The 15,007-nt window shown below is 45.0% G+C and overlaps 1 protein-coding gene across 4 annotated transcripts in view; it reads left to right on the forward strand.

The window, feature by feature from the left end:
- Window positions 1-15,007, forward strand: part of SMC1A (structural maintenance of chromosomes 1A) — a 52,102-nt gene that overhangs the window by 1,646 nt on the left and 35,449 nt on the right. For all 4 annotated transcript variants that reach the window (XM_008574725.1, XM_008574726.1, XM_008574727.1 and 1 more), the window contains exons 2-15: window positions 3,352-3,540; window positions 3,651-3,763; window positions 5,275-5,478; window positions 5,572-5,810; window positions 6,505-6,763; window positions 6,857-6,997; window positions 7,951-8,033; window positions 8,187-8,394; window positions 10,866-11,051; window positions 11,131-11,310; window positions 11,412-11,558; window positions 11,654-11,791; window positions 12,782-12,898; window positions 13,003-13,109. In XM_008574725.1, the coding sequence (XP_008572947.1) occupies window positions 3,352-3,540; window positions 3,651-3,763; window positions 5,275-5,478; window positions 5,572-5,810; window positions 6,505-6,763; window positions 6,857-6,997; window positions 7,951-8,033; window positions 8,187-8,394; window positions 10,866-11,051; window positions 11,131-11,310; window positions 11,412-11,558; window positions 11,654-11,791; window positions 12,782-12,898; window positions 13,003-13,109 (2,311 nt within the window). The remainder of the gene's footprint in view (window positions 1-3,351; window positions 3,541-3,650; window positions 3,764-5,274; window positions 5,479-5,571; window positions 5,811-6,504; window positions 6,764-6,856; window positions 6,998-7,950; window positions 8,034-8,186; window positions 8,395-10,865; window positions 11,052-11,130; window positions 11,311-11,411; window positions 11,559-11,653; window positions 11,792-12,781; window positions 12,899-13,002; window positions 13,110-15,007) is intronic.

Raw genomic sequence — 15,007 nt, forward strand, 5'->3', positions numbered from 1 at the left:
TCCGGTACAGGCGCAACACTGAGGGTTGCGATCCGCTGCCGGTCACGAAAAAAGACAAAAAAAGGGAAAAAAAAAAAAAAAAGTGGCACTGTTGACATTTCCAGAGAGATAATTCTTTGCTGTGGGGTTGGTCTAATGTTCAGCAACATCCCTGGCTCCTACCCACTAGATAACAGTAGCACCCCCACTTCCCAGTTATGACAATCAAAAATGTCTGCAGACATTGCCAAATGTCCCCTGGGGGGCACAGTCACTCCCCCCTCCCACCTTGTTTGAGAATCACTGGCCTAAAGGGTCAGTGCTTGGGATTCCAACCAGTTTCTTAGGGTTTTGGTGTAGTGGCCCCTGTGGAAAGAGCTAGGATGCACCTCTCGGCATTCAGCCCCCTCAACATTGGTAGATTTGTATATACCCAGCTGTTCCGAATAGACCCTTGGCCTGATTGCTGCACCCCCCTTTCCCCCATTATTCAAGGCCCACCTCTACAAGGCATTCCTTGATTCCCCTCAGCGAATTGCTCTTCCTCTCTGGCACACACTAGACACTTGGTACACATTAACGTTTATTTTTTTCTGTCTTGTATTCATGGTGTGTGTTTCTGTATCCATTCATCACTGGTCTATGAGTGCCCTAAAGAAGATATTCCTTGAAACGTTTTACCAGTTTTATCAGTGTTCAGCTCATAATATATATCATAAAAATTTTTACAATATTGAATGGTTGTGAGTAGAGAGGCCTGTGGTTGAGATGTCCCTGTCATTTCTGGAGATCATGGGAGAAGCCCAAAGGTTGGAAATTGGTCCCTAAAAGGCTGACTTCTGGTCTGCATGGTGTACTAGTCCTGCTGTGATAAGGGAGACAGTGCTGAGAGTTCAAACTTCGGATAGGACTGTCATTTATTGAGCACCTACTGTATGTCGAGTGCTTTATTTATTGGAACATTTTACATTTAAATCCTCACAATGTGGCCAGCCGCCCCTCCCCCCAAAATTCTCACAATGACTGTAGGAGGGATATACTATTAGCTTTATTTTATACACGGGGAGACTGAGGCACAGAGGTGTGATAACTTGCCCATGGTTCTCTGAGCCAGGATCAGAATGCATGCATGTCATAACTTCAAAGCCTGTGCTCCTGCCACTCCCAACAGAGAAATATGTGCCAAGCATTTGTTTAGACCTATGAGTCATGGTTTTTCAATTTTTTCAGTTGAGGGAATGGAAGGTCAGCTAAGTAGTAGTGAAACTAAGATTAGAACCTGGTCTGTTGGACAAGCCCAAGCTCTTAATCACAATCTTTTACTGCCTCCATGGAAGGACCTGGGTTGCTAATTTTATGGCTGGGTAGAAAGGCATTGAAAATCAGGTCCTCAGTTCAAAGTCATATAACATGTTTGGCAAGAATCTTGAGATAGAATTTATAGAGATTGAGCTGTTCCTCCTTACCCTCCAACCCAGGTCTAAACCTTTAAAATGTCTTTTTTTCAGATTCTGAAATGAAGAAAGTAAAAACTGTAACTCCACTACTGAAAAAATAGACACTCTTGGCTGTCCAGTTAGCTCAGTTGGTTAGAGTGCAGCCTTATAATACCAAGGTCAAAAAAAAACCCCACCAAGGTCACAGGTTCAGATCCCCCCATACCAGCCAGCCACCAAAAATACAAAACAAAACAGATAACCACTCTTAATGTTAAAAACCTTATTTATTTGAATAGCTGATACATGGATACATGGACATGGTATGAAATTTCATAAATCCCAAATGATGTGCAGTAAAATGAAGACTGCCCTCTGAACCTCAACTACCTAGTTTCCCTCTCAGAAGCAGTCGCTGTTATACTGTTCATATTTTCATATATTTTTCCTATGCCTTCCCCTCTCCCCAAGTTTTTATTATGAAAATTTGCAAACATATATGTTTTGCTTAATCATTTGAAAGTAGATTGCAGACTTAATGACATTTCACCCCTAAGTGCTTCAGCATTTATCTCCTAAAATCATCATTCCCCTGTATTACCACTAACTATTCCATTACCACACTAAAAATTAATTTCCTTTCATCATCAATTATCTAGCTTTCCTAAGTGCTCCCCAAAATGTCTTTTCGTTTTTTTGGAAGCAGAATCCAATCAAAGTTCATGCATTGCATTTTCTGATGTCTAACTAATCTTTTATGTTCAGGAATGGTTCTCCCAACCTTTCCTTTTATTAATTTTCTTTTTTTTTTTTTGGTGTCTGGCCGGTACAGCCAGCCTTTTTGTTTAGACACTGACTTTTTGAAAAGACCAGGAGGCCAATTGTCTTGTAGAACATCCCACATTCTTTGTTTTAAGGTTTCCTCATAGTATTATTTACCATGTTCCTCTATCTGCTGTATTTCTTAGAAACTGGGAGCCAGGTGGAAAGGCTTGTTTAGATTCAAGTTAGGTATTTTTGGCAAGATACTTTATAGATGATGCTCTGTGCTTCATATTGCATCACAACAGGAATATGTCCTTCTAAAATTGTGGTAAAATGCACATAACACAAAATTTAGCAAATTAACCGTTTTTAAGTATACAGTTCAGTAATTTTCGATATATTCACATTGCTGTGCATCAGATCTCCAGAACCTTTTCATCTTTCAAAACTGAAACTCTGTGAGGATACTTCAAAACGTTCACGGAAAGATTTGTATTTATCTTTTAGCTCTATTTTTCCGTGAACTTTTCAAAGTAACTTGAATACCCATTAAAAAACAAATTCCATTTCTCCCTCCCCCCAGCCCTGTTATTATTGGTTTTTTTGGGTTTTTTTCTTTTCTTTTTTTTTTTTTTTTTTTTTAACACTTGAGATCAAACTATACAGAGTCTTGTATCTTGCTTATTTTACCTATTGTGGGCATTTGCCCATGTCATTAAAAGTTGCAGAACAATCCATTCTGCGAATATACCATTTCCTTTTTTTTTGGTTTTTTTTTTTTTTTTTTTTTTTTTTTTTTTTTAACACTTGAGATCAAACTATACAGAGTCTTGTATCTTGCTTATTTTACCTATTGTGGGCATTTGCCCATGTCATTAAAAGTTGCAGAACAATCCATTCTGCGAATATACCATTTCCTTAGATGGGGTTCTAGTTTCTGGTTGCTATAATTAATAACTGCAAGGAGACCGTTTTTCCTAAGCCTTTGACCCAGAGCTTTGGTTGGGCTGTCTTTATGCAGGGCAAAGGAGTATTCTCTCCTCCCATTAGTCTTGAGCACTGAGTGATTAGGGGACAATCTTGTTCCTCTGAATGTCTCCTTTATTCCTTCTCCTCTCTCATTCTCTCCTTCCTGACTTTCCCTCCTCTGCTTTGTCCCCTCCTCCCTTAGGTAAGTCAAATCTCATGGATGCCATCAGCTTTGTGCTGGGTGAAAAAACCAGCAATCTGCGGGTAAAGACCCTGCGGGACCTGATCCATGGAGCTCCTGTGGGCAAGCCAGCTGCCAACCGGGCCTTTGTCAGCATGGTCTACTCTGAGGAGGGTGCTGAGGACCGCACCTTTGCCCGCGTCATTGTAGGTGGGTGAAACTGGCCAGAAAGCTCTCCTTGGGTCCTGGGAGGTGGCTAGACTAGTTGGCTGGGATAGAAGGGAGGCTTGACCCTTGCCAACTCATGCATTGTCTTGTAGGCGGTTCCTCTGAGTACAAGATCAACAACAAAGTGGTCCAGCTACATGAATACAGTGAGGAATTAGAGAAGTTGGGCATTCTCATCAAGGCGCGTAACTTCCTCGTCTTCCAGGTGGGCATTTTTAACAGTTATTGGCTATCTGCTTTTTGCCAGCCCTACTCCAATCCCCACTGGGCCTGCTCCATCTCAGTCTGCATCATCTCTCCCCTGAACTAATGTAGCACCTTCCACACTGGGTTTCCAGTCTGGCCCTTCCAGTTTATCCCCTAGGCCAAGTACATCTTATAAAGACAGTTTTACTCCCTTCTTTCCTTAAAGTGTTTCAGTGATTCCTTATTGCCTTTGATGGTAGTTCTCAAAACTGTAGTTTCCAGACTGGCAATATCAGCATCACTTGAGAACATGTTAGAAGTGCACATTCTCAGACCCTATCCGAGAAATACCGACTCAGAAGAGACTGTGGGGTGGGGCACAGTGCTTTGTGTTTTACCAAGCTCTCTAGGTTATGATGATGCCTGCTGAAGTTTGAGAACCATTGCCGTAGGATGAAATCAAAATCCTGAGGCTGTCATTTAGAAAACACCATCATTTGATTTTTGCCCACTGTACTAGCGTCATCTGCCAGTACTCTTCCCCTTCAGCCTTGCACTCCAGCCTAATTAAACCATGTACAGTTCTCCAAATTCACCTGCTTTCTTTGGCCTGCAGGCCTTTGCATATTAATTTTCCTCTACATGAAATAACCTTTTCTCTCTCATTTTCTTGGTTAATTTTTCCCCATCTTCCAAACTTAGCTTAGATGTCACCTTTGAGAAGCCTTCCCAGATAGACATCCCTACCAGTCTCCTACCCCCAAGCTTCATTTAGTCCTTTTTCTGTGCTTGCTTCTGTCATTGCACATAACACTCTGTGTTGTCTTTGTTTCCGCCCCCTGTGCTTCTCAAAAGGCAGAGAATCTGCCCTCAAAGCCCAGTGTGGGGCCGGCCCGTGGCTCACTCGGTAGAGTGCGGTGCTGATAACACCAAGGCCCCGGGTTCGGATCCCACATAGGGATGGCCGGTTCGCTCACTGGCTGAGCGTGGTGCTGACAACACCAAGTCAAGGGTTAAGATCCCCTTACCGGTCATCTTTTTTTAAAAAAAAAAAATAATAAAATAAAACAGTGATACATCATTTCTAGTTCAAAATTTAGTTTAATTCACTGAAATGTAGCTGCTGAAATGGCATCTCTCATCTACCATATGCTGAAATTCTGATTTTTTATTTATTGAAACAAATGATTGTATGTATCTGTGGGGTACAGCATTGAAGTACTGGGCCGGCCCGTGGCTCACTCGGTAGAGTGCGGTGCTGATAACACCAAGGCCCCGGGTTCGGATCCCACATAGGGATGGCCGGTTCGCTCACTGGCTGAGCGTGGTGCTGACAACACCAAGTCAAGGGTTAAGATCCCCTTACCGGTCATCTTTTAAAAAAAAAAAAAAAAGCCCAGTGTGAAATGTGGCACCCAGTTGGGGGACAGGCGGGTGTCAGTGAACTTGTTCCTGAATGAATAAGTGGGAGTGGGTAGGGGAACTGGGCTGTCTGGGGTCTAAATGGGAGTATGTTTTGACCTTTACTAGGGTGCTGTGGAATCTATTGCCATGAAGAACCCCAAAGAGAGGACAGCTCTATTTGAAGAAATTAGTCGCTCTGGAGAACTGGCCCAGGAGTATGACAAGAGAAAGAAGGAAATGGTAAAGGCTGAAGAGGACACACAGTTTAATTACCATCGCAAGAAAAACATTGCTGCTGAACGCAAGGAGGCCAAACAGGAGAAAGAAGAGGTAGGTGGCTAGGCTACCTCTTGAATCTGAGGGGCCAGGATGGAGCCAGTGCCTTACTGATGCACCCCTTCCCCCCTTCTCCTGTTTGTGTAGGCTGACCGCTACCAGCGCCTGAAAGATGAGGTGGTGCGAGCTCAGGTACAGCTGCAGCTCTTTAAGCTTTACCACAATGAAGTGGAAATTGAGAAGCTGAACAAGGAACTGGCCTCTAAGAACAAGGAGATTGAGAAGGACAAGAAGCGTATGGACAAGGTAGAGGATGAGCTGAAGGAGAAGAAGAAGGAGCTGGGCAAAATGATGCGGGAGCAGCAACAGATTGAGAAGGAGATCAAGTAAGAGGCAGAACTGGGCCTGCAAAATGTGGGAAACCAAAAAGCTGCGCTGTTCCCTAGGGCTTCTCAGAGCCTAGAGTCCAGTGCCTTATATTGGTTTCTCTATTTTCCCCTTGACTTGCTTTGGCCAGAGCCAGGCACATTTCTTGACTTGCATTTTAGACAAATAGAATATTTAAGTATTCGGGCTCTGGATAGACAGGTATTAGGAAGAGGGAGAACTTGAAAGGAGTGGTGGTCTTGCCAAGTGAGAGGAAGTGATGGGAAGCTCAACCACTGGAGTGGCTGGGAAAGCCTTCCTAGAAGAGGAAAATTAAAGTTAGAACTTTAAAGGATAGGGATTTGAAAAGGCTGAATCAAATAGGGGAACAATTAAGTAAACACAGATGTGCTTGGAAGTTCTTAATGAGGGGCCTATCCTGGTCTGGGTGGGGTTGAGGCAGAGGTGGTAGCTTTGCCTTATGGAGTGGCTGGGATGCTGGGCTGAAGCCATAGGTCCCAGGGAATAGTTGGACTGCCCCTTTTTTGAAGTTCTGTGGGCATCAGGCTTTTGTTCTTTTAGGCAATTCCCTGAGGCTGGCTGGGGGACTCAGGCCCTCCTTTCTTTGGGTAAAAAGCCTAGGAACCTCCCTTCTTCCACAGTGCTAACTGGTCCTCTCCACCCCCCACCCCCCACCCCCACCCCCGGCAAAAGGGAGAAGGACTCAGAGCTGAACCAGAAACGGCCTCAGTACATCAAAGCCAAGGAGAATACCTCCCACAAAATCAAGAAGCTGGAAGCAGCCAAGAAGTCTCTGCAGAATGCTCAGAAGCACTACAAGAAGCGTAAAGGTGACATGGATGAGCTAGAGAAGGAGATGCTATCGGTAGAGAAGGCCCGGCAGGAGTTTGAAGAACGGATGGAAGAGGAAAGTCAGAGTCAAGGCAGAGACTTGACCCTGGAGGAGAATCAGGTAAGCCCTGGAGGAGGTTTGCAGGGAGGAGATTGCTGAGCTGACATGGGCTGACTTGGTCATCCCTGTCCTCCTTCCCTGTCCCTAACACAGGTGAAGAAATACCACCGCTTGAAAGAAGAAGCCAGCAAGAGAGCAGCTACCCTGGCCCAGGAGCTGGAGAAGTTCAATAGAGACCAGAAAGCTGACCAGGATCGTCTGGATCTGGAAGAGCGAAAGAAAGTAGAGACAGAGGTGGGCAAGAGTTGCAAGATTAGGGATGATGGTCTTGACAATAATGACAATAGCTAACATTTATTGAGCACTTACCATTTTTTACATGTATTCACTCATTTAATTCTTCATTTATGACTACCTTTATGGGATAGCTACTATTATCCCCGTTATCCAAATAAAGAAACTAAAGCACAGAGGTGATGTAATTTGCCTAAGATCACATAATTATTAAGCAGCAGAACCAGGATATGAATGTGGGCAGTCTAGCTCTAATGCTCACACTCTTATCAAATATACTTCGCTTACTGCCTCCCTAATATCAATAATAGTAACAGTAATAACAGTGACAGAAAGTTTTTGTAGTGCCCCAAGAGCCTACAGTGTTCCAGGCATTCTGCTAAGTACTTCTTTTCTTTTCGTTCGTTCGTTTATTTATTTATTTGTTTGTTTGTTTGGTGGCTGGCCAGTATGGGGAATCAAACCTGTGATCTTGGGGTTATAAGGCTGTGCTCTTACCAACCGAGCTAACTGGCCATCCCTAAGCACTTTTAAATATTTAAGAGAGTGCAGTAGGCGTGAATATTAATAGCTACTCTATAATAAGCACTTAATGTGTACTCTATGAAATGGAGATTACCTACATTTTACAGATGAGAAAGCAGAGGTGCAGAAAGGCCTGTGAAGCTTTACTTTGCCTTGGTTTGAGCCTCTGTGATTGGTGAGGAAGATAGCCTGGGCTGGATGGAACACCTATGAGAGGTTCTGGAGCCCTGGGAGGCCCAGTGCCCCATCAGTTAGCAGATCCAAGCTGAACACCATCTGTGTGCTGGCTTTTTAGTAGGCCTCCTGCATTAGTGACAATTGTCCTAGACTGTTGGGCTCTTGGATGGGTGGGCACATAGGGGGTGTAAGCCAGGACCCCATGTAGTAACGTGCTCAGCCCCTGCTGATGGAATATATTTGTTTCCCAGGCCAAGATCAAGCAAAAGCTGCGGGAGATTGAAGAGAATCAGAAACGGATTGAGAAACTGGAGGAATACATCACCACTAGCAAGTATGTGTCTTTGCAACCTTCCCCCTTACTTCTGGTCCTGTTCTTGCGACTCTGCCTGTCTTGCCCCTCTTCAGGCAGGGCCCCCAGAATCCCTCTCAGCCAGGAATATTTTCTGACCAGCCAAGGTAACTCCTCTATTCTCTCACTTTGTAGGCAGTCTCTGGAGGAGCAGAAAAAGCTAGAGGGAGAGCTGACAGAGGAGGTGGAGATGGCCAAGCGGCGTATTGACGAGATCAATAAGGAGCTGAATCAGGTGATGGAGCAGCTAGGGGATGCCCGCATCGACCGCCAGGAGAGCAGCCGCCAGCAGCGAAAGGCAGAGATAATGGAAAGCATCAAGCGCCTTTACCCTGGCTCTGTGGTAAGAGTGGATAGGGAGCTTATTTCCTGATCACTTACTCTCCTGCTGACTGTCATATGATTTTCCCAGCATGGCTGGCTGGTTGACTCAGTTGATTAGTGCGTGGTGGTACAACACTAAGGTCAAGGGTTCAGATCCCACTACTGGCCAGTCACACAAAAAAAGTGATTTTTCCCAGCAGCCCTGTGAGGACAAGGTTGCTAATCCCATTTTTATAGCTGGGGGCTCAGAGAGGTTGCATGACTTGTCCAAAGAAGCACAGCTTATAAGTAGAAGAACTGCAATTCAAGCCCAACTTGCTCTGACTCTTAAGTTTATGTTTTCATCACACCAATTGCATCTTCCTGAAAGGTTTGTCTTCCTGTGTCCACTCCTCTGTGGGGGATGGGGAAACCAGGAAAGCCTTTTGAAGGGGGAGTGGCCATGGGGCTAGAATTACTCTCCCAGGAAGTAGCTCTGTGCGTTTTCTATATGAGCTTCCTTGGCATATACCAACTGGCCCATTAGCTTTTAGAGACACCCTGGGCTCCATCAGATCTCTTGGGCTCTCAGCCTCTTTGACCAAATCCTGAGTTCCCAGGTTCCCTGAATATTATCCCTCTATATTATCCTATCCCTGGCTTCAACTTAGTTTGGTTCCACAAATATTTCCCAGTCACTCCTTTAGGTAATGTTGGGGAGATAAATATGAATTAGGCTCAGTCCCTGTCCTTGAAGATCTTATCCTTTATCCAATAGTTCTTAGGGAACCATGCTTGGTTTTGGGGGTAGGGGAAGGGAACTGGTAAAAGATTTATTTTGCTGGGTGCTTGTGAGAATTTGAGATAATGTATATAAGGTATCTGGCATAGTGCCTGGGTGGCAGTGGTCAGTGAAATGGTAAAAGTGAGGTTTAGGAATATGATTTTGGATTTAGACATGACAGCCTGAAGTAGTTGCTTGGGAAACCACAATAGGCTTTTCTTCCATAGCATGGGGGCTGTGTTCCTCTGTGAGACAGGAAGAAACTAAAGTGCTTTTCTTACTCTCACACAGCCAACATGATACTTCACTTCTGTGACCAGATGTGTGAGAGATTTTCCCCATACACCAAGCAATTCTCCAGTGGACACTAGCCTGGGTGTCCTCTAACTCAATTGAATTCTGACACTGTCTACCTGGAGATAAGGTTATATCCCACAGGTTAAGGGCTCAGTCCCATAAGACTGCCCTGTACTTCAGATGCCAGTCACAAGTCTCAGGTTGTGATCCACTGTGCTTCTAACCGACCGGCTATAAATTGGGGTTGCCATCACCTACTCCTTGGGTTCGATTAATTTGCTAGAGCAGCTCACAGAACTCAGAAACACTTGTTTACCCATTTCTTGTAGAGAATATTATAAAGGATACAGATGAACAGTCGGAAGAGATGCATAGGGTGAGGTATGGGAGGAGGGGTGTGCAGCTTCCATGCCCTCTTGGGTATACCACCCTCCAGGAACCTCTTCGTGTTCAGCTATCCAAAAGCTCCTGGAACCTAGTCCTTTTGGGTTTTTATGGAGGCTTCATTACGTAGGCATGATTGATTAAATCATGTCATTGGTGATGAACTCAACCTCAGCCCCTCTCCCCTCCCTGGAGATTGGGGGGTAGGGCTGGAAGTCTCAACTCTCTAACCCGCCTTGGTCATTCTGGTGACCAATTCCCTTTCTGAAACTATCTAGGGGCCCCCAGCCATTAGTCAACTCATTATAATGCAAAAGACACTGATCACTCCAGAGATTCCCAACATCACAACCTACCCCCATCTGAGAACAGGGATCCCTTACATCAAAACAATCATGTAAGTCAAAAGATACTGGCACATTACTAGAATCCCATTCAGTCATCAGTTCATAATTAGTCTAAGATACTGGCACATTACTAGAATCCCATTCAGTCATCAGTTCATAATTAGTCTAGTCTATTGTCATTTCATATGAAAACGTCTCCCAGGGCAAGGCCACTCAGGTTTGTAGGTTTCCATTCAGTCTTGTCAGGTTCCAAAAGCAGGAGTAGTCTTGGCAAGCATATAGCTTCACCCTTTCAGGCATCTGGTATAACTGAGCTGAGAGACAGTATCATCTCTTGCTCTGAGCCTCTTTCGAGGTGTTAATGTGATATTGGGTTTCCCTCATTTCCATAACACATTCATTCCTTTATCCTCCTCCTCTTACCCAAACTAAAACCTTTGGAAAGGATTGGCTACTGTCCTCATTTAGATTTCAGGCAGCAATACCAGTCTAGCAAGTGCCACCGCCTTGGTCCATTCCCATTTATATGGGGTTACACAGGTGCAGAATTATTGCTATCTTGACCACTAGGCAATACAGTTGCATTCACTGTTCCTGATACAGATTCTAGCCTGCCCCTCTTTCCAAGCTGGGAATTGGGATTCCTAAGCCAGCTTCCAAAAGCCTCATGCTTCAGTTTTCCCTTTCTACTTTACTTAGTACGGCCGCCTCATTGACCTCTGCCAGCCCACACAAAAGAAGTATCAGATTGCTGTAACCAAGGTTTTGGGCAAGAACATGGATGCCATTATCGTGGACTCAGAGAAGACAGGCCGAGACTGTATTCAGTATATCAAGGAGCAGCGTGGGGAGCCTGAGACTTTCTTGCCTCTTGACTACCTGGAGGTGAGGTTTGTGGGGATGGGGTCAGGGCAGTGTTCCAGAGCCCTCTGTATTCTGTCACTTACTAAGCTTCTTCCCACAGGTGAAACCTACAGATGAGAAACTCCGGGAGCTGAAGGGGGCCAAGCTAGTGATTGATGTGATTCGCTATGAGCCACCACATATCAAAAAGGCCCTGCAGTATGCTTGTGGCAATGCCCTTGTCTGTGACAATGTGGAGGATGCCCGCCGCATTGCCTTTGGAGGTCACCAGCGCCATAAGGTGTGGATTCCCTTGCCCAGGTTGGAGCCGGACAGGCTTAGTACTGGAGATTCCTCTTTTCAGTTTATCCTCTTCTTCTCTCCTCTCCCTGCTCTGTGTAGACAGTGGCACTGGATGGGACCCTGTTCCAGAAGTCGGGTGTGATCTCTGGTGGGGCCAGTGACCTGAAGGCCAAGGCACGGCGCTGGGATGAGAAAGCGGTAGACAAGTTGAAAGAGAAGAAGGAGCGGTTGACAGAGGAGCTGAAAGTAAGCCACAGGCAGTGCTGTCCCTAGGAGTGGGGGTTCTAAGCCCAGATCAGCCTCCTCCTTACCATCTAATCCTTTTTCCTTGTCCCCTTCAGGAGCAGATGAAGGCAAAGCGGAAGGAGGCAGAGCTGCGGCAGGTGCAGTCTCAGGCCCACGGACTACAGATGCGGCTCAAGTACTCACAGAGTGACCTAGAACAGACCAAGACACGACATCTAGCCCTGAATCTGCAGGTGGGGCCTGACCTTCAGTCCTGTCTGCCAAAATCTGTCCTCACATTCCTGACCTAGGTTTTTTTGGGAGTGGAGGACTTGTTCCACTTCCCTTTCTCCTCCCAGCCTGGTCCAGGAAACCAGGCATAGCATAGAGTCAGACAGCCAGGGGTTCAGAGCTTGGCTCTGCCACCTGTGTTATTAGGCAAGTTACTTAACCTCTCAGTGTCAGTTTTCTCATCTTTATTTGTAAAATAGGAGTTAGAATGATACCTACTTTATGGAGTCATTGCAAAGATTGAGTTAATACCTGTAAAGTTCTTACATTAGTAAGTGCTCAGTAAATGTTAGGTACTATTGTTAGTATAGTTCATTCAGGAAATATTTGAACTTTGAAATGAGCTATAGGCGTTTTAGTCCCTGTGGGTGGGGGTACTGTTCTAGGTATATTAATGTTTTTTATTATCGGGAGCTTCCGCAGACCACCCTGGAGATGTTTATATAATATGTAGTGTGTATGTATGTATGTGTGTGTATAATTTTACCTCCTTTTTCTTTCTTTTTTCTTTTTTTATTTTGACCGGTAAGGTGATCACAACCCTTGGCATGGTGTGGTCTGCACCATGCTCAGCCAGTGAGCACACGGGCCATCCCTATATAGGATCCGAACCCGCGGCCTCGGCGCTGTCAGCGCCGCACTCTCCAAGTGAGCCACGGGGCCGGCCCTTTACCTTTTTCTAAACTCAAAAAATCTGCATTCTAAAACATCTGGTCCCAGGGGTTGATTCTCTGCCCAGTCCTGTGGATTGAAGCTGGCTAAACTGGAGGCCAGGGCGGAAGTGATGTGATGGCGAGAGATGATGGAGACTTGACTAGGACAGTGGTGCTAAGTCAGGTTCTCTCACTGTGCAGAGAACTAGCCCTTCCTGACTGTGGGGCCAGTGCAGTCAGGGTAGCCCTTTTCCTCCAAGGAGCGTGGTCTGTCTTGTCCTCTCAACCCATTGCCTGTAGGAAAAGTCCAAGCTGGAGAGTGAGCTAGCCAACTTCGGGCCTCGCATTAATGATATCAAGAGGATCATCCAGAGCCGAGAGAGGGAAATGAAAGACTTGAAGGAAAAGATGAACCAGGTTGGTAGAGGGTGAGCCATGCCAGCATGTACATCAGGGCAGGATGGGCTGGAAACAGGACTCTGACCAAAAGGGCCTCTGCCCTCCCTGGCTTCTCCCCTCAGGTAGAGGATGAGGTGTTTGAAGAGTTTTGTCGGGAGATTGGTGTGCGCAACATCCGAGAGTTTGAGGAAGAGAAGGTGAAACGACAGAATGAAATTGCCAAGAAGCGGTAGGTAGAGGTATTGGGAGAAGAGACTGGGATGCCCTGAGCCTTCAGCCTGACATCCTTGGAAAGTCAGGTGTCATCATAAGGTAGAGACCAGCTCTTAGAACTGTGGGAATTTATTGTAGGTAGGCTTTTTTTTTTTTTTTTTTCCTTTTTGTCTTTTTTCGTGTCTGGCAACGGACCGCAACCATCAGTGTCGCGCCCGTACTGGACCAGGACCAGCAACGGGATCGCAACCCTCGGTGCTACTCCTGCCCCTCGCTCAGCCAGTGAGTGGGAACCGGTCTGTATGTGGGATCCGAACCCTCGGCGGGAGCGCCGCCGTGCTCCCAAGCGGCACACTGTAGCAGTGCGCCACCGGGCCGGCCCTGTAGGTAGGCTTTAAAGAACAGGGAAATCAGAGAGGCAGAATGGCATACTATAGTGGTTAAGAGTGCCAGCTTTAAACTTGGTTTACCCAGATTAAAATCCCAGTTCCACAACTCATTATCCTGGGCAATGACTTGACCTCTCTAAGCTGCGGTTTCTATAGAATGGGATAATAATGGTACCTATCTCATGCCATTGTTGGGAGGATCAGGTGAAGTAATCTTTGTAAAGTATTTAGCATAATATTTAGCACCTACTAAGAGTAAAAACATTAGCTTTTATCATTGTAATTGTCCTGATGGGCAAAGGGAGGAAGGGGGAATTAGATAGGAAGTTCTAGGTTGGAAGAATAGCCAGAATAAAACAAGCTTCTCTTTTCTTTCTCTTTAGTTTATTCATTCAACAAACCTTTCTTGAGTACCTACCTTGTGCCAGGTTGTCCTGTGCTAAGTATTGGAGGGGAGTAGGGGAGAGGGGGGTAAGACAGAGATGAACATGATGTAGTCTGCTGAAGGAGGTCATCCCCTGGACCCTGGGCTTCAGTCAGCTGTTCATCTAGCCCTTCACCCATACAGTAAATATTCATTGTTCTCCTGTCCCAAGCCATGCTGCAGGGATATAGAATTGAAGCAGAGGCTGTTTCTTACCTCAGGGTACTTATGGAGTACTGGGGGAAACAGGTAGATCAGCATTTTCAGAACAGTGTGATTGATGGTGTAATTAAGATAGATACACAATGGGCCGGCCCGGTGGCGCACTGGATAGGTGCACCGCTTGGGAAGCGCGGCGGCGCTCCCGCCCGAGGGTTCGGATCCCACATACAGACCGGTTCCGCTCACTGGCTGAGCGAGGTGCGGGGGCAACACCGAGGGTTGCAATCCCGTTGCCGGTCCCCGGTCCGGTACGGGGGCAACACTGAGGGTTGCGATCCATTGCCGGACACGGAAAAAGACAAAAGACAAAAAAATATATATATATATGATTTAATATAATGAACTAATTTTATAAGAAAGTTGCATTTTATCATTTTTTACATTAATAACAGGACATTCTATTTATAAATGCATCTCTTTCTGTTGAATTGAAGCTAATAGTACACATTATATTTACAAAATATTATATGTGACTACTTAGGAGTATTAGCTAAAATATATTTATAATATTTGTATTCTTATAAAATGCAATAAAAATTATGCATCAAACAACTGTTTGAAAAATCTGCATTTATATAATTAATTGTTAAATTTGGGGAGAAGCAGCAACTTTTATTATACATGCAGATTTGACACTGCTTAGAAATAAATAAAGTGGTATGAACATGATTTGTTTTGATAGATTTCAATTTTAGGGAATTATTTATGTGCTAGGTAGCTGTGACTGAAAACAATTTTGAATAATTGTACAATAAATAAATATAAACCTATAATTCCACATTTGTTATTTCAAACACAATTAACATAAAACAATTAGGAATATCTTTTCAAAATTAACACAGCAATTCAGGATAATTATCTGCAAATGCCACACTGTTA

The sequence above is a fragment of the Galeopterus variegatus genome, unplaced genomic scaffold, assembly GCF_000696425.1.
Source record: "Galeopterus variegatus unplaced genomic scaffold, G_variegatus-3.0.2 Scaffold1094, whole genome shotgun sequence".
In the NCBI taxonomy this organism is placed as follows: domain Eukaryota; kingdom Metazoa; phylum Chordata; class Mammalia; order Dermoptera; family Cynocephalidae; genus Galeopterus; species Galeopterus variegatus.